The sequence below is a fragment of the Maniola jurtina genome, chromosome 6 (assembly GCF_905333055.1).
Source record: "Maniola jurtina chromosome 6, ilManJurt1.1, whole genome shotgun sequence".
Taxonomy (NCBI): Eukaryota; Metazoa; Arthropoda; class Insecta; order Lepidoptera; family Nymphalidae; genus Maniola; species Maniola jurtina.
The window spans coordinates 5457246-5477071 of record NC_060034.1 but is presented as its reverse complement, the minus strand read 5'-3'; the positions used below and the strand labels follow the sequence as shown (position 1 = coordinate 5477071).

General features: G+C 38.1%; 1 protein-coding gene across 1 annotated transcript; it reads left to right on the top strand.

Annotated features, from left to right (window-relative positions):
* Window positions 1-176: 176 nt before the first annotated feature.
* Window positions 177-19280, top strand: LOC123866292. Its single transcript, XM_045907747.1, has 15 exons — window positions 177-588; window positions 1675-1795; window positions 1986-2174; window positions 2683-2831; window positions 3367-3542; window positions 3958-4100; window positions 4569-4755; window positions 5010-5117; window positions 8058-8169; window positions 12226-12325; window positions 16433-16557; window positions 17017-17129; window positions 17634-17802; window positions 18289-18440; window positions 18868-19280. The coding sequence occupies exons 1-15, from the start codon at window positions 446-448 to the stop codon at window positions 19131-19133; spliced, it is 2253 nt and encodes a 750-aa protein (XP_045763703.1). The 5' UTR covers window positions 177-445; the 3' UTR covers window positions 19134-19280.
* The last annotated feature ends 546 nt before the right edge of the window (window positions 19281-19826 follow it).

Genomic DNA, 19826 nt, shown 5'->3' with positions numbered 1-19826 from the left:
TTGCTGTTTGTTGCAAGCATCTGGCGCCACCAACAGAAAGTTTCTTAAGCCTACTTTACACGTCTTGTGTGTGAGGTCCTATGTGAGGAGGTCATGGGTCATGCCAGGTCCTCAATAATTTGCTAGCAAAATATCAAAATACTGTTGCTGTTAGCAACACAGGTTTGTTATTTTTTGAGATAAAGCAAAAAGGAGCAAAAAGTTATTATTTTGAAATAATTTCCATTACCCACGTACTAAAAAACAACTAGCAAATAATTTTACCAAGACATTAACTATGGAGCTTTTGAAATATACTTAATAGTTCGGTTGCAAAATACATAAGTAGGTACTTGTGGTATTCACGTAGTCATGTACCAAATAAACAGCATCAGATCTTGTCGATACAACTAAACCATACCATTCAAGAAACCTTTTGTTCTCATAACAAGGAATTTTGACGATAATGCCAGTACTGGAAGCGCCAAAAGTGGAGCTGGGCTCGGCTCCACGGACACCAAGCGTAATCGCATCACCATCACCGCGGTCAGAAATCTCCAGTGCCAGCTCGCCAGAACCGCAGAATGTTCGCGCTACTCCACTTTTTAGGTATAATACTTCACTAACTTTATCGTAGATTTCTAGGTTTTAATCAAAAATATAAAAAAAACTCCAGACAGGAAAGCTAATAGTAGTATTTTAAAAATGAAGACAGATTTGTATAGTCCGTACAAAGTGACTTCTCACGCGCCATTTTAACTCTATGGGTCAACTGTCATGACAAAAGTAAGACCATAAGGTATGGCCATACCTTTATTATAAGGACTAAAATTGTACTTTTGACATGATATTTGAAACTGGCCTAAAGAATATTAGGCATGCTAATCATGACTAATACTCCCCTTTTCCCTCCAATTAAGCGTAAAGCTTGTGCCAGGAGTGGGTATGACAATAGTGTAACGGGTGGGGTTTGAACCGCCGACCTTTCGGAATTCAGTCCGCTCCTCAACCGTTGAGCTATCGAGGCTATTTTTTACGCATTATACCTTAATCGTGTGACACGCATGGGCGTTAGTAGCGGCACAGATTAGTAGATACTGGCGCAATGTTTAGGCACCTTTTGGTACAACGACACCTACGAGAAGCATGCTTTACTAATTACGATATGGCGGCCCGAGACCAGTAGACGTTATTGCCCGTTGGTATTTCCCTGACATTAATGAAGATTGCATAGATCGTAAAACAGTGTCCTGGCTAGATGTGAAACATCTAGCCTACTGTTTTTTACTAAGCAAAAATATCGTGGGATTTTGCAACTTTTACGACAGGCGTCGCAGACATAATGACAAACTAATGATTATTATTATTAGGTATTTTCTTGTCAGTGAATAGTGTTTTGGCACTAGGCAACTGCCTCGTCGGTTTAGAGGCTAGCTTATCCGGTTTTGGATCTGAAGGTCCCGATTTGGAGTCCTTGGTTGGGCCTAAAAGTTAGTGGCTGCTGATGCTGCACCTGATCTTTTTTCGGTCGTGTCGAATTGCCGAACTACCGTAGTGCACCTTTTTTGCGCACACACTGCACTACAATATTTCCCATGGGTAATTTTAGTTGAAATTGTTCGCCTTGGCCGAAATTGGGTCAAGCGAGGAAAGAACTTGTTGGAAATTTACATTACTTGAACGTTTTGTGTTAAGGATGTTGGCAATGCCTCCGCCTGACCCGGAACAGCCGCCGGGCCAAGATGAACTTGAGAGAAGATTGCCCGGATACAGACGCATTGTTATACCGAGAGAACTGACACTCATTGAACTTTTGGTAAGAAATCTTTTGGACGTTTACTTAAATTACTTACTTTTGAAACATAGGTACTTAAATTGATATACTAGTAAAATATCATATTTATGCTACGACTGCGGTTCGACTTCTTTTCTAGTTGTGGCGTGACAACAGACGAGGATGCCCTGACGATTTTTTTTTTGGTTAGTTATTCTCTTTATCCTTGTAGAAAGAGAGCAGTGGCGTGACAACGGACGAGGAAGTGCTGACGATTCGTGAGGCAAAGTTGCGGGTGATCGCGGAGCGCGTGGGTCTGCGGCGGCTGCACGTGCTCGCTCCGCGCTTACGCTCGCTCACGCTTGACGGAAGCGCTATCTCGTCCTTGCGCGACCTTGGCATTGGATTAGTTCATTTGAAGGTACGTTTCGTTGAAAAAAAATCGAAGTACGTTTTCCTGCTAATATTTTTTGCGTGCCATGACAGATCTAAACTTGTTTAGGTTATGGTACCTAATATCCTTATTATATTCACCTTGGTAGGTACTGTTAATTATTCTGTCTGAGGGGTTACCGCCACTCAATCGACGTAACGCGGAGTTCGATCGATGCCATTGATCTATAGTAGAAGGCTCGATGCCATCGATCGATGATGAGGCTATAGAGCCGCGCGTGGCGATCGCATCTAATCGATTCAGTGCCGATGATATCCGTCGTTTAGTAAAAGTTTCCACATAAACCGATCCACGCGCAACGCTCGCTAATGTTAGGGACTAAGATTGTTGTACAGAATGTCCCTTATCCTATTCAAATTCAAATTGACACTACCTACTAACTTTACTCACAATCAATATCTAGGGCATCAATTATGAATGAAAACCACCCCTAATTATAACTTACCATGACTATTATCGCTATTGTTGCTTGTAGAACCTAAGCGTAAACAGATGTGGCTTGACATCCTTGGATGGCATCTGGGGCCTGGGTGCTTTGAGGGAGCTGCACGCGGCCGCCAACCGCCTTCACGAGCTGCATCCGTTGGCGGCCATGCAGAAGTTACATACGCTTAATTTAGCCGAGTAAGATACTTATTTGGACTTTCTGTTAAAAACGTCAATTCTTTTACCAACTACTTATTTTGCCAAAATTACTTCTGAGTTCTGACATAACTCTTAAATCGTTGTAGTCAATATCTAGGTATTCTAATTTTTGTGTTCTGATTGAAATGGATCTATTGGTACACACATGGAAAGACTTATTCAACTTTTTAAACTAACTGGGAATCATTTGGATTCTGGAGTTCCTTTCTCCATATTTTCGTTAAAAAAGTGGTTGTGGGTTTGCCACCGAATGATGATAGCTGAAAAGTTTATTTATATAGACTGGATCACGCTGGTTTTCTTCTTACACTGATTATCAGGACTGATAGCTCAACATGCAATGCTACGAAGTGAAAGTGAATAACACCAAAGTATATTATACTATACTAATAGTATACTATTAAGTATTCTGTGATAATGCTGACAAAACGGCACTGACTCTACTTGATCGTTGTCGGCGCTGAAGATCAGTGTAATTAAGAAAACCAGCGCTAGACATTGAGAAATTTTACAGCAACCCCATAGAAGAATCGAGTCGCTTGTGGACCATAGGAGTTTGCAGTTCGCTGCGCCGATTGACTTTGCGAGGGACCCCCATTTCGGACACGTTCAACTACCGTTCACTTGTTGCGTCTGCTTTACCGATGCTTGTGACTTTAGATGATATCCCCTTGAACCCAGAGGAAGAAGGTAAGTTGCTAATAATAACCTTCGAAATACCTGTGCTATTTGAGACTTTTTTTAAACTTTCGTGACATTTACTAAATGTATTGGTTTTTTTTTCATTTGACACTTTAGTTCTTCTTTTTTTTTGTGTCTACCATTATAACAGAACCAAGAAAATATAACTGTTTTATGGGTTTAATGCATGCCCAAAGGTTGACTGGACTGCATCTTTCACTTACCTAGTTCGCTTTTGTATCCGTCTACTTGCTTTTGTGCAAGTGTGTGTGCCTTTGTGATGGTGGTGGTAGTGGCATGGATCAGGTACCTACAAAAGAGAAAGCGAGATGATGACTCTTCTTCAGTTTTTCTTTACATTCTATCAATGACATTCTACTTCCAACATAAATTTTTGCTAAAGATGCTTGGTGTTAAAATGCAGATGAAATTCCGGAAGAAATACTGTCGGAAGGATCTGCTCATGATAGTGCAGAAAGTGATACGGAGGCGGATAAACCCAAGTCGTTGCCTAATGATGTAGGAGCGTCACAAGAGCCTAGACCTGGACCTTCGAGCATATCACAAGTAAGCTGAAGTATCTAAACGATAGATATATTTCCAGCCCGATTACTGTGGCCTTGGAGATTTTAACTTCAGCGGCTGTTTTTCTGTAATTTAGGATGTACTTACTTACTCAATAGCTTTTGCACTTATCAAAATTGCAGTAGTAGTCTTCAGAAGACATAATTTTGTCGAAAACTGTGAGTATTTTTCAACGACGACGATGCAACCAGAAATCGTTATTGATTTTATTTCGTCGCTTCATTCTTCAGATATAATAATTTTACCAAGCATTCCCTTCAAGCAACTACGCACGTTTTAGAGATTTATTTATTTCTAGTATGGCAGCAAAACTTCTCGCTCTATAACATCCCCATCATCTCCACTTCGGGTAGTGTGGACGGTAATTTAATGGACATGAGTAAACATGCGTTATACTACCTACTGCATTATATTACTTTACGTTCATAATACTAAGTATAATACTTATAGAGTCCAAGCGGCAATTCAAAAGAGGAACTGGTTAGCAAACGTAAGAGATTATCCCATCAACGTCCAGCTACCACCGAGTGTGCGGGAATCCGACCAAATCGACCTGAGCTGCCACGACGACCAAAGACGGCTTTAGAAAGGAGCATAGATGCTCCAAGTAGGTTGCAGATTATGAACACGCTTATGGGTAAGTCTTATACGAAATGGAGAACCTAATAGAAATAAAGAAAAGAAAGTTGTGATAAATCCAAAAACGAATCCCTCTACCGATATTAAAAATGATGCCAGTAGTTCCTAAAATCCCACAATCAGAAATGGAATCTGATAATTATCTTTCTTATGGAATACAGAAAACACACCGATATAAGATTTCTCTTAGAAAAAGACCATGTTGTAAAATCAGCTAAATTCACCCGTATATTTTTTTCACGAATGGCTTAGATGAAGAATGGCGTAGCAGCGGAAGTAAATTGACATCACACGATCCAGTCTGTGGAAATCTTGCGCGAGCCTTGAGACGATCGCCGAAGGAAAAGCTCCGCAGTTCGAGTGAGTCAAACTCTATCTACGTAAATTCAAATACTTAGCAAAGTAAACCTACCAAATTTTCTAGATGATATGCTATTATGTACTTACATTTTTTCCTACTTGCTCGGAATTTGCTACTAAGCTGAAGAAAGGATTTCATTACAGAGGTCTATAATCGGGTCTTTACTGGCCGCAAGTGTATCAGGCGTGGATTTAGGTTTTTAAAAATCCCGTAGGAACTCTTTAATTTTACGGGATTTATCCCGTTGTCTATGTCAGTTTCCGGGACGTAAGCTGTACCAAATTTCATATGAATCGGTTAAACGGATAGGCTTTTAAGAATCCCGTGGGAACTCTTTGATTTTTCGGGATAAAAAGTAGCCAATGTCCTTCCCCGGAATGCAAGCTAACTCTGTACCTTTCAAAAAATTGGTAAAAATGTCCTTCCCCAGAATGTAAGCTAACTCTGTACAAAATTTCATCAAAATCGGTTAAATTGTTGGGCCGTGACAAGCTAGCAGACAGACACACTTTCACATTTATAATATCAGTATGGATTGGAAGAAAGACCTAATGTCCTAATCGAGAGCGGGTGCCGAGCGGCATGGAAAGTATGGCATTGCGCCCGCTTCCCGGCCCGCTGGCCGCTCCCACCTAAGTGCCATTCATTGCCAGTGTTTGCCCAAGTTGACCAACTTATTTACCCAAGTTTAAACAAAAACTAGCAAAGGTTGGTAATCGAAGAAAGTTCAGAACTATCTCTTTTGGGTAAACACTTAGTTCTCCATGTTGGCCAAATACCAAGCTGTTGTCTGTCCTACTTTTGACGCAACAATGTTGGAATCTAATAAGAATAATTATTATGTTTATCGCCGATTCGTGAGAAGCGTTGTTGCATCGTGCTCAGACGTTTTTATGAGCATTAGGCGAAATATTTTGCATGTTTGTGCAAATTGCATCAATTTCCCTTTTGCCGATTGAACATAATGACTATGCACTGAACGTCATAGTGCGTCGCAAGCAACGCATTTTTTTAGTGTACGTACTTGCCTACTCGGCGATAATGACGTCTGAAAACACAGTGCTCAAAATACGTGGTTTACGTTCATATAGTAATTCGTTCTTGGAATGCTGTTTGAAGTCAGCTACTGCTTTTGAAGATGGAACTTGGGAATCCATATCGCAAAAAGTTATACGAATGAACGAACGTGACGATAAACGCACTCCTTGCTGAGTAATGCATATTTTTTGTGTTTTCGCCATTAATATGAGTGAGCGAGACTATACCAGAGTTCAGATACAATTCTTAAGAAGTTTGACTTTTGTTGGGTGTCCCGCGACATGTAATGGGTATAATGGGCACGTGGAGCTTCATTGGTTTGGTAATGCTTCTTGTCCCATGATACCTCACAGTTGTTTTAGGAATGGCAAAAAATTGGGAATAGTGTCAAAAGATCATAATTGTATAAAATGTTTCGTATTCAATGATTTGCAGTTTTAAGTTTACCCTTGATTGATTTCTACTCAATAACTTTACTATGATAACAGCGAAATAGTGTTTTTAGACAAATAGGCAAAAAATGTTGACGTAATAAAAATGTTACCATGCCCACAGTAAGGACTTCATTGTTTTGTTGAAACATGATTCAGCTTATTTGTATTCCTTAGGCATACGTAAGTAGGTAGGTACGTGTAGGTAAATCAAAGGTAAATGGTTAAGATTATGATCCGGCATGAATAGAATCTTAATTACAGGCTCACTTACATAAGACAGTACCTACTTATAGACAATAATTAGATATGTAGGTATGTTTCACTGAACACATTCAGTTATGTTGAAAACTTGGTGGTAAGATATTTTATTGAATACTAGCGACCCGCCCCGGCTTCGTACGGGTAGCTTGTTCCAATTTTCGTAGGGATCTCTAATTTTTCTAAAAATAAAATTATAGCCTATGTTTTTCAGGACCACCATGAAATTAACCCTTCATGTTTATCCGGCACGCACTTAACTCATTTTTTTGCCGTACCTATTCATCACATCTCGTTTTTCCGCTTTGTCGAGTTTTCCCTTTGAACTGCCAAAAATACCGAAGTTTAGGCTCGGTTGCGCAAACAGCCGTGTCACTGCTGCTTACATTTGAAATTTCTCTTTGTGTGTCTCATTACACACTATTGACACTTCGAGTGGATTAACAATGATAACTCATATCGTAACTCTCGCTTGTATAAATTATTACAAACCAAAATTGTCAGTTTTGTTAGATTATGTAATGCATGTTCTGAACTCTCTAAATAACTGTTAGGTAGCTCTAGTAGGTACCTTGTATAAAAACGTTAGATAAAAATTGAAGTTTATGTTAAAAAATTAAAATGCATAAAAATTAACGATCATGTTGCAATTTAGTTAGTTGATTCTTCGGAAAATTAATTATGATAGTTATAATACGATTAAATGTTTCTAATGCTGCATGTCTAAGCTGAAACTTTCTACCTAAGCTACGTATGTACCTACTTATAGTTTTTAATTCAGACGTACAGAACCCTCATTACCATCATCATCTTCATCATCATGATCAATTCATGGCCGGCTTACTTAACTGAGCGCGGGGCTTCTAAGAATAAGAAGGGTTTGGTTCTTGGAAGGGTTGGTCTATCACGCTGGCCAAGTGCAGATAGGTAGACTATACATACCTTTGAGACATGGAGACCTCTGAAGTATGCGTTTCCGTGTTTCCGCGCGATGTTTTCCTTCACCGTTAGAGAATATTTGATTGCTTAAACACATATAACTCTGAAAAGTTAGAGGTGCCCGGGATCGAACTGCGGGACCTCCCGAATAGAAAGCGAACGTCAACCATTAGGCTATCACGGTACGGAACCTGAAAAATCGGAAATTTTCGCTGGTGACGCTAGTAAGATTGTTTGAGAGGTCTCCAAATAAGGTGACTTTTGTTACAGTGGAATTAGAAATCGTGGAGAATACAATGGAGGCAGCCTGTCGGGCTCTCGCCGCAGAAATACCGCGCGCACCCAGCGCCGAGCAATGGGCCAAGTTCAAGGAAGACACTGGGTAAACAAAGTTACAACTTACACCACAGTATAAAGAATGACAATAGTCTGACAGCTTTCATCTCGTGGTAAATGACGACCATGATGACTCTTCAACACAGGGCCCTAACTACGTATAGGACGAGATGGCAATCGCGGTGAGGACGCCCCGCACACCCGCACAGCGCTCGCGCTAACGTGCGGGGTAGCGCGGCTGACGTGCGGGGTAGCGCGGCTGACGTGCGGGGTAGCGCGGCTGACGTGCGGGTGTGCAGGGCGTCCCCCTGCCTCATAGCCCAATTACTATCTCGTCCTGTCGCGTATTATTATAGGCCAGTTCGGTCTTCGTCCCGCAATTCGCACGATTTATCTGTCTTCGGCTCTAAGAACCTCTGTATGTAATACCATATCCTTACTCTGTGATTATACTAACATTTTAAATGTGAAAGTGTGTTTGTCTGTCAAACAGATTTAGCAATATTGTAAGTTAAAAATGGAAACCTAAATGTCGTTTGCGTTTCGGAATTCAGCACGCCCTCTTACCAAAGAATTTGTGTTGATGTTTTTCTTTCACAGAAATTCTGAGGTGGGTGTATTATGTTGACAGTATAAATTGAAACTGATCAAGATGGGTCGAAGTTGCAGTTTTTGGATCTTCGAAATTTCTCTAAAACTTTGAACCCGAACCCCTGAACGACGATAAATTTAAAAAAAATTGGAAAGCAGTACAGTTTCATTCAGGAAGTAGAGGTTTATTACCTATTAGATTCGATCCTAACAATAAACAGTAAATTTCGTTTGAAACATTAAATTATTAGATAGGAGAGAGCCTTCATAATAATTGTTATTAAAATTGAACCGAGGCACATAAAATGTATACGTACATATAATATCTAGTTAGGTATGTGTTTGCAATAAAATGACCATAACCATAATATTATAATTATGTCTATTTAATGATTTCTCATGCAGTTGATTGCAACAGGTTAAACAATCACTGGTGCCTAGGTAGGTACTAAATTTTCTAGACTTGTTACTTTGTCACTTGATAGTAAAGTAAAAGTATAGGTACCTACCAACTTACCTAATGCCTTTTCATAATGCGCCTTGCTCAAAAAGATAAACTATCATAGCTTTAGCCCTGTCAAGTTTAGTACCTATACAATCAATTATTACCAAATTCATAATACATAATATTTATTATTTTCAGAATTGAAATAGACATTGACTTCAATGCAAGACCAAAAGACGCAGACCCATCGAAAGTGCTAGAACGTTTAGAACGTATAGAAAAGGAAACTATGGAGAGACTCAATGCGAATCCAAATCAAAATTTTCCTAATGTTGTTACCACATACAGTTTGGATCCTTCTAGAATGCTTTCTGGAGGTGTCGTGAGCGACTATGACTTGTGGAGGGAGATAGAAAATTTGGATATAGTTCCTCCGCCAGACAATGTTGAAGATCTTTTCAGAGATATTGAACCCGTTCGTCCTAGACTTAGAAGAGTATCTGAAAATGATTAGAATGTTGATGTGAAGTTAACGTTTGTCGATTTCTATTATTTATTTAACAGTCGTTTGTGTCAAGAGAGTAATACTGATCAAGTGCAAAGTTAAGGTGATCGCATACCATGAGATGCAAGTACCGGCAGTGCTGCAAGAGGTATTTTTTACTGTCGCGTCTGAAGCGGTCGATTTAATCAGTTTCATTTGCGTTTTCAGAATGAAACAAGAGCCTCTGGTGGTTCTTTCAGCAGTGTATGATCGCCTTTATTACAGAGTTCTTAATTATATTTTTACATATATATTTTTCGGAGATCTCATTCTCTCCGAAACTCCGAATTTTCCGATTCCGAAGATTTTCACGGAAGAAAAAGGAACCGATATTCGTCACCAAAATTGAAGCTGTCTCAGTGCCTTTGGTCAAAATCAGTTCATTGGATAAGCCGTAAAAAGGTTACAAACAGATAGAGATAATTTTGCATTTATCAGATACTAATGGATTTATTGCTACTAATGGATTGTCATTTGTCATAGAACTTAATATATCCACCATCATGCGAAAGAAGCTTCTACACCAAATACCAAAATGTCAGATTTGTAACTCATTTAGTCTACGAGCTAAAGACCTGTGACACGCAGACAGACAGACAGACACAGACAGCAGAATGACATTAATAGGGCTCCGTTTTTACCCTTTGGCTACGGAACTCTAAAAAGACGCTGCGCCTGGGCTCCACTCTACTGGTAGTAGGGGTGTGTCATTTTATCATATTAGGTACCTAATATCTTTAATTTTATTTTTAAGTCTATGTGGCAAAAGTTAATTTCTTGTGTAAAATATTTACTAAATACTATGATGGTTAATTTTCTTAAATAAACTTTTATCTATGTTTATCTTTGCTTTTTATTACATAGTTAGATACATTGTTCTGCAAGTAACTTGAGCAAATGCACAGTATTGATTTTTAGGTCTCAATGGCGGATAGATAGAAGAGATGCGAAGGGATATCTACCGCGCGGGAGCACAAGATTGATTGATGATTGATCAGTTAGGGAGAGTGTATATTTTAAATGTTCTATTAACTACAGGATATCCTGTAAATTATTAGGTTTGTTATATAGTTTTTGATAATAAACCGTTCGAGATACCTAGCTAGACTCCGAGGCAAAATAGGTCTAAAAACAGCGAGTTTGATTGCCCCCCAAAACAAAACGTCAATTTTCGAAGTACAATAATTATTGGAAAGAAAATAGTCGTGTGTTTTGACATCCCATAAGTCTGTGTACTTGTAAAACAAGTGTAAATTAAAAATTTTCAACACCCCCGACAAATCATTTTCAAATAAATAATTATGTATATCTAGGCAACGTCCATCTTGACAGCTTGACATTTGTCAATTGACACTTGAATATTATGAACCTAAGGGTTATCTAACCTTCTTTTCTACAAGAAAACTAGAAAATAGCTGATAACTTTTAAACGGCTGAACCAATTTTTTTGGATTATAGCTAAGAACACTCTCGATCAAGCCACCTTTCAAACAAAAAAAAAGTAAATTAAAATCGGTTCATTCGTTTAGGCGCTACGATGCCACAGACAGATACACAGATACACAGACACACAAATACACAGATACACAGACACACAGATACACACGTCAAACTTATAACACCCCTCTTTTTGGGTCGGGGGTTAAAAAATAAAGCTACTTAAAAGTTTGCTTTTTTAGCCCCCATTTGTATCTATGAGCACCCTGCTTAAAAAAATTGTTTAGTTAATTATACATTTCAATTATGTATTTTTTGGTTAAATAGGTTACCGGTTTACATTTTATTTCTGAATTTGAAGTAATTACTTAGTTAGTATTATTTTCATTAATTGAAGACGTTCTGATGGACGAATGGACAGATAGAAAGACAAAAAATGCAAAGTGGACTCGGAAAACTCGCCTCGGTCGACCGATCCGCGAGTCGGACTCACACACGAAGAGCCGACAAGAAACTCAGCAGTTGCTCTTCAAAAAAAATTCATGGCCGCCATTTTGAAATTATATTATGTGATGTTACAGCGGTAATAGAAATACACGATCTGTGAAAATTTCAGCTCTCTACCCATTAGCTACGGTTCATGAGATACATCTCGTTGACAGACAAGCAGACGGTCGGACAACGGAGGCGGAGGAGTAATAGGGTCCCATTGCTACTCTTCGGGTACGTAACCCTAATTATGATTGGATATACGTGCCATTATGACGCCTATCTTGTGATTTGAACTATGAAGGACTTTAAATTACACGCTACGTGGTCTGAACAAAATAGGTTAGTATAGTTAGGTATGGCACTACTAACATCAGTTGTTACGTGGTCGTTCGGTTATAATTCGTCAGTCCGATCGTAGAACCCGGCAATATTCAACGTCTTTAGTAAAAACTTGAAAGTACCGAGTAGGTACAGCGAAGTGCAAATAATAATATGAGTGTCGTGACTATAGTTTACCGTTTTTTCATAGCCAATGCCTTAACAGCATTTTACTGCTCACTGGTGCTGTTTAAAATTCTTCTGAAGTATGTAACTAATCCGTTCAGTGATCCATGGGCGATGAAACTGAAATTGGTACCACCGGCGTGTTTGGTTGACCCGAAGTATGGTGTACACAAATATATCAAAGTAAATGTAAGTACTTATCGATGCAAATATCCAAAATCAGTAAAATAAAGAAATATATTCGTAAACCAATTTGAGGTAATATTTAGGAGGGAAACTAGGACTCAAAAAGCCTGAAAATATAGTCGCTAAGTTAACCTGAAAGCAAAAAGCGCTGCAAAAAGTTTGCAAAGCGCAACTTTTTACTTTCCAATTATAATCAAATTTTCCCCGTTTTCAGTAGCTTGTGCTCCCAGCATCGTCGCGTCGCCTCGGTGGGGCAGAATATAACACAAATCCCGTTTTTTACTTAAAATGTTATAAACTTTTTATGTCCATTATCCAATTTTTTAAACCCCCGACCCAAAAAGAGGAGTGTTATAAGTTTGACGTGTGCATCTGTGTATATGTGTATCTGTCTGTGGCATCGTAGCTAATGAACCGATTTTTTTGTTTTTTTTTTTGTTTGAAAGGTGGCTTGATCGAGAGTGTTCTTAGCTATAATCTGTTCAGCCGTTTGAAAGTTATCAGCTCTTTTCTAGTTACTGTAATTTAAAAAATAAAATAATTTTATTTTACACTTGTTAATTGTACAATTGTAATAAGTACCTACAATAATTATAATATTTACTATGCATAGAAAAAAATATTTAACGATATTATTAACTAGTGAACTGTCATTTTGAATTTTTCTGTATTCATTTGCCCCACTTCCACATTGCATTTGCATTTATGTAAGTATATAGGTACCCGGTCTGATCACTGAACATGGCTCATTCTACAAAATTAATTACAATATCTATTCTATAATATCATTAATAGAACAGAAATCGGTTAAAAATAGGAAACATTTCAAAATGATAAGGCTCCAACAAAATAGTATTATCGATAGTTTAATGATAAGGCGAAAAACGCTGGTAATGCTTCTATGCTATCTTTTTATGTCTAGGTATATTAGGTAAGGTAGTAAAGACATAATAAGCAGATAGTATTTAAGGATGACTTCAGAGAGATGAATCTTGTATAGATAGCTACGTCTTGGCGATTGTCGTGCTGTGTAATGTGGCCAGTGGCAACCGATAGGTTCCCTGTCACCCTTACCAGGGTTGTCATCCCTGAAATCTATAAGATAGGACGAGAATAACGAATATCCGTAATTGCTTTAATTCACTGTTTAAAACCTGAACAATACGCAAAAACAAGCCTGCCCGGCACGGCGACAAAGTAGGAAAAATCCGGGGAAATCCTAATGGATGGCACCCTAGTCCCTAATCTTAAGATATTTAATCTATCTACCTACTTACTTGTTAGGTACTTTGTATACCTAGTAGGTGATTGGTATATTAATTTTTTAACTGACTTCCAAAAAGTAGGTGGTTCTAAATTCGGCCCGTTTGCCTAGGTACTAGCTATATCATCAGACTTTCGTCTTCCATTTTCTAAACTAAGTGTTCATCAGATCTTCACCACATGGGATAGTAGGTACCTGTCACACTGTCTGTACAATCTTTGGTAAGGAAAAAGTAATAATGGTCGGTTACTTGATATCTAAGTATACAATCAGGATTTTTATGGATATAATTATTTAGTACAACTAGTGGAACTAAATAATTGTAAGCTACACCCCAGAATTTTGCTTTTTACTAAAAAACTACTTGTGGGCGTCTAAACAGGTGGCATATCTGATTGCTTTTAGGTACAATGGCCTTGACCAAACGAATATAAAATTAAAATCAATGAGCTGTAAACATGCTATTAATTGAGAGCCGTTACAATGCGAATAAATTAGTTATGAGATGAATACCTACCTATTGAATTGCCAACGAACGAAGTTATGAATACCTATCGAGTATCTATGTATTTGCCAGTGCTAGTAGGTATCTACGTCAAACTGACTTTATGTGTTATAATATTTAAGTGTGTACATACATTTTAGCATAATAAATAGATAGAGCTAGCCCGCACAGCGAATAAAAATCGCGCGTTTTTTTTCACAACTCAGCAACACTTGCAACTAGGGATGTTATGGATATATAATTTCGGATCCGGATATGGATATGGATATTGGTAAAAAATAATATCGGTTTCGGTTACGGTTATGGATATTAACTTATTTCGGATTATCCGATAGTTTCGGTTACGGATATTAATTTTTTAAGGAACTGTAAAATGTGAACTGATGAAGGTGTCGCATTCCAGCGGAGTGCACAGTTAATTCGTACGAGTGTAGTATTTAGTTAGACTCCGCCCTATCCGAAACTATCCAAAACTTTTATTACGGATTCAGTTACGGTTACGGATATTTTTTTATTTCGGATATCCGATAGTTTCGGTTACGGATATGGATATCCATAACAACACTACTTGCAACCATAATACTACCGATATAAAATTCGCGCTGAAAAACCCTGTGATTTGATACAAATTCTGCGCGGTGCGGTGTTAAATTCGCGCGAATATTTTGTGCAGTATGGATTTGTATGGCGCTCACCGCATCGCAGTGCAGGCTAGGTGAAATTCCGTAGCGGAAAATAAATCGCGCGAATAAAAATCTGCTATACCTACATAACACAAGGTGAAGGTCGTTAGGTGGTATAGCGATAGTGGTATCATTCATCCAAGGTCAAGAAGTTTAAGTTTGTAGTTACTTACAGTAGGTAGGTACCTATCTAACTAGTAAAGATACTATTCTATATTATCAGAATAGCATTACGAAACTTATATAAATAGATACATTCATATAGAATAGTAGGTAAATATAGTAGTAGTAGTCACACTTCACACTAATATTATAAAGGCGAAAGTTTGTATGTGTGTGTGTGTGTGTGTATGTTTGTTATTCCTTTACGCAAAAACTACTACACGGATTTGGCTGTGGAATAGATAATATCCTGCATTAGCACATAGGCTACTTTTTATCCCGGAAAATCAAAGAGTTCCCACGGGATTTCGAAAAACCTAAATCCACGCGGGCGAAGTCGCGGGCATCGGCTAGTAGGTATATATAAGTAGGTATTATATAATTAGTAATTACCCATCATATAAGGATACATCTTACAATAAGGCAGGTATCTTAGTATCTTTACGCTTACCTTACGTAAAATAAAAATTAGACGTATGTATGTTATGTATGACTTATGAATTATGATATCAACAAGTGCGACTAGAACTAGAACTACCTACTGTGAAACAGGTTCGAGTCCCCGGTGGAGCTCATGTACCAGAAAGCGTAACGGCTTGCGTGGGTCAGTTTCAGTAACATGATTGCACACACGGCTAGGCTAGATCAACGTGATGTAGGTGATGTAGACATTATCGTGCTAACTAATAATCGTAAGTACCTATTAGGTGCTTAGGTAAGATCTGAAAATTTCATTCGATGGCATATCGTACAATGATCGAAAAATAAGTAGGCAGGTACCTACTTAGTGCAAGCTGAAGTAAATTGCACCATATTTGCGCAGGTCTAAGGCTGAGATGTATAGAGTGTACTTTGACTTTGTTCAGATTTAAGTTTCAGTTAAAACGAGACAGATTTATGCCAGCATTATAACGCTGTCTTATTTTAACAGTATCTTAAGTCTGAGCAAAGTCAAGAAACATCTAAGTAGCAGAGTATATTATACTTTTAGAAATGTTAACTTTCCAAATTAATTCAGCTGGGCATCGAACCAGTGTAGGATGGATATATTGTCTATGATTATAAATATATTCCATCTCTTGAAATCACACTAATATTATAAAGGCGAAAGTTTGTGTGTATGTGTGTGAGTGTGTGTGTGTGTATGTTTGTACTAACTACTCCAAGTACTTAAAGGTACTAACTTATTCATTAACAAGTGTAAATTAAAAATTTATAACACCCCCGATTAGTGAAGGTTACAGTAACTAGAAAAGAGCTGATAACTTTTAAACGGCTGAACCGATTTTCTTGGATTATAGCTAAGAACACTCTCGATCAAACCACCTTTCAAACAAAAAAAACTAAATTAAAATCGGTTCATTAGTTTAGGAGCTACGATGCCACAGACAGATACACAGATACACACGTCAATCTTATAACACCCCTCTTTTTGGGTCGGGGGTTAAAAAATAATTTTACCTACTTTTACTCACTTTAAAGTTTTTTTTTTTCAGAATATAAAACTGCATTACGTGGACAGCGGTGACCAATCCAAGCCGTTAATGCTGTTTCTTCACGGATTCCCTGAGTTTTGGTATTCATGGCGCCATCAAATAGTACACTTTAATAAAGATTATCGGTAAATATGAAGACAATTATTATTATTATTGATTCCTCAATAATCTGATTATAAAATTAATCACTTTAACATTATTCAACATCATTATCGCCGGCCAACTACTAAGCGGGTCTCCTCTCAGAATGAGGTTGCCTATAATGGCCTAACTAACCCTAAACCCCTCTCAATTCTCATGCGCATATTCCATGGCGTGCTCTGTTGGACTAAGTGGATATTGGCAGATTCTACACACCTTCAAGAATATTATGGGAAACTCTCAGGCATGCAGGTTTCCTCAGATACTTACGCACGTACCTAGCTCCGAAAAGATAGAGGTGCGTGTCCGGGAAAACGTGTGTGAAGTCTGCACAATCCGCACATGACCAGGGTGGTAGACTATAGGCCTTCTCATTCTGAAGGGAACCCGTGCCGGTGCTCAGTAGTTAGCTGGCGCAATGATGATGATGCTGATATTTTTAGGTGCGTCGCTGTCGATATGAGGGGATATGGAGACTCTGAAAGGCCCGAAGGTGTTTCATTCTACAAAATGGAGTTATTGGTTGACGATATCAGAGATCTAATTCGGCAGCTAGGTAGCTACAGGTTTCAATTTTTATTTCTACTGATTTCAGTATCATCCTTCGATAATCCTATTTTTGCCCAGATTTTCAGGTATGAGACATGAGTATTGAGTAGGTACGTATGACACGAATTTGTCGATAGTAACTTATTACATATTCTGCCTTCCTTTCTCTAAAAGCTGTTTACTTCAATAAATAGTTTGAGTTATCGCCAAAAAATGTAAAAAGTTTGTTACGTAGGACCAAACTAAATATGTACTTACATTTAGTTTTTGGAAATCCACGTTGTCATTAGTGATAATTACCTATCTACGACAAAAACGATTTTTTGCCTTTTAGCTAAAGGATCAGCTTGTTTAATGAAACTACTGATCTTATACTGATCTTTATCCTCGTCATGTTACTGTTACATGCAGGGGCTGATTTATTATTATGATGGCTCATAATTCGACAAATATTTATTGTTGCTGCCTACTGTAATTTTAATTTCTCATATTGGTATTTTATTTACTCCAGGTTACGAGAAATGTATCCTCGTATCACACGACTGGGGCGGAGTGGTGGCCTGCAGACTTCGTGACACATATCCGGACGCATTGCACGCCCTTGTAATGTTAGCTAGCACCTCTCACGAGGCTTGGAGTGAGTTGATTTGGACAACTGACGAACAAAGGAAAAAATCTGGGTAAGTGAAGAAAGGATAATAAACAGATTGTCAAATTGTCCTAAGCCGTGTTTCGAGTCTCACAGGAGGCGCCCTTAGGAGCACGTTGCCATCCGACCTCTCCAATTATTTCTTCGAGCCCTAGGGCTCATCCCCAGGCGAAGCTTCGCGCTCGCCAACACATCCAGTGACGATGTAGCGACCAGTAGGGCCTACGCTGCATAGTCAATCCGAAGAAACACAATCCTGCATCGTAAGAAGCGTCCTATTTTGTGTGGAGATGAAGATGAATCCAATAGCAGATGGCTAATGATATATCTTTCCTACAGTACGAAGTGGAAGTTGTGGTCTGGGACCGTATTTATTATTGTGAAGACCTCATTTTTCAACTGATTCCGAATTTGGAAACTGACATTATCGCAAGTCCGAACGATGTACCAATTTAAATTTAACATATTTTTGTAGACATTGTCACACTTAGTTCCAACTATTTAATTTTTATTTCAGATATGTGTTCATGTTTCGGGCTCCTAAGATTCCGGAGTTATCACTGCAAATGGATAATTTAGCAATATTCGACCAAGCCATGCTCGTCAAAGGGAAGGAGTCTATCACAGACCAAGATATTGAATGTTTCAAGTATTGGTTTGGAAAACAAAGTAAGTTATATACCTACTTACTTTAACTACCTACCCATTCAAAAAATATATAGGATTTACATGTAGGTACCTACCTAACTTACAGAAAAAATATTCATGATTATCAGTAGGTGCAGTTCATAAAATCTGCTCAAATATTTTTACTATTCCAACTTTTAATTTTTTTGTTGCTCAATTAGTTAGCAAATTTTTTTAACAATATAGGTAAGTCCGGTAAATATAGTCCAAGTAACGACGGTTGTAATTTGAATCTACAACCACGTGTTTCAATTTAGTTCAGCACAATGCGCACAATGTGAACTATTGCTTTAAATAATAAATTATACTTAAACATACTTTTATGAAACACACCTTTTGAAGTAGGAATGGTATTTGACAAAAACATTTTACCTCGCATATTGGTAAAATTTTTGCACTTCTCTTTCAGTGGCATTCACCCCGCCTCTCGATTACTACCGAGCGAATTTCTCATACACATTTTCGAAGAAAGTTCACAAGGAGAACGTGCCATTCCTCGCGGTGCATGGTGGTAACGACCGCTACCTCAGCCATTCCTTGCTGGACGTCATGAAGGAAGCGTACACGCACATTGAAACTGCGGTTGTCGATGGAGTTGGACATTTTATGCAACAAGAGGAACCAGTTAAAGTTAATAAACTCATAAGGGACATGTTGGCGAAGCATAATCTATGATAATATTAAATCATTTCTAACTAGTGAAGTTAGAAGTTTTTCTTTAATTGTATAAATTAGGTAAAAGGTGATTAAACTAATTTGTATCTATTTTGTGTACAATTAAATTATAAACTGCAAATATTATTACATTATAATTAAACTGGACTAAAGTCTAAACCATATAAAGATCTCTTGGTGGGTATTCAAAGTTGAAAATCTTTAGATTTTATAATTTAAATTAAATAAGTAGGTAACTAAGTACCTACCAGTATGTTCTTTACATGCTTTCAATGACCAACTTACCGATATCTCCCCTTTCCCGTTCCTTTTACTCTGTGTAAGTACGGTCCTTCCCGTCCTCACCTATGGTGCTGAAACGTGGACACTGACAAACGGCCTTGTCCACAAATTTTGCGGGCAGACCCGTGCCTTGCACCGTAAGTGCGAACTTGGAGGCAATGGATAGGTAGCTGCTGTGGGAAAAAGTCGGAGCCCATAAGAGCGACCCTAAGTATAACAATGATACCCATACTTACTGTAACATAAATGAATAAATAAAAATGGGTAAATAAATATTCACCAAATTTTAAGAAAAAAAACCGTTTTTTAGCAAGAGGAAAGATTTGATTGCTTGTACTAATCGATAAACTCTAAAATTGGTTAACAAAATAGAATTCACCATTAGAAAGCTACTTTATGATAGAAACACTA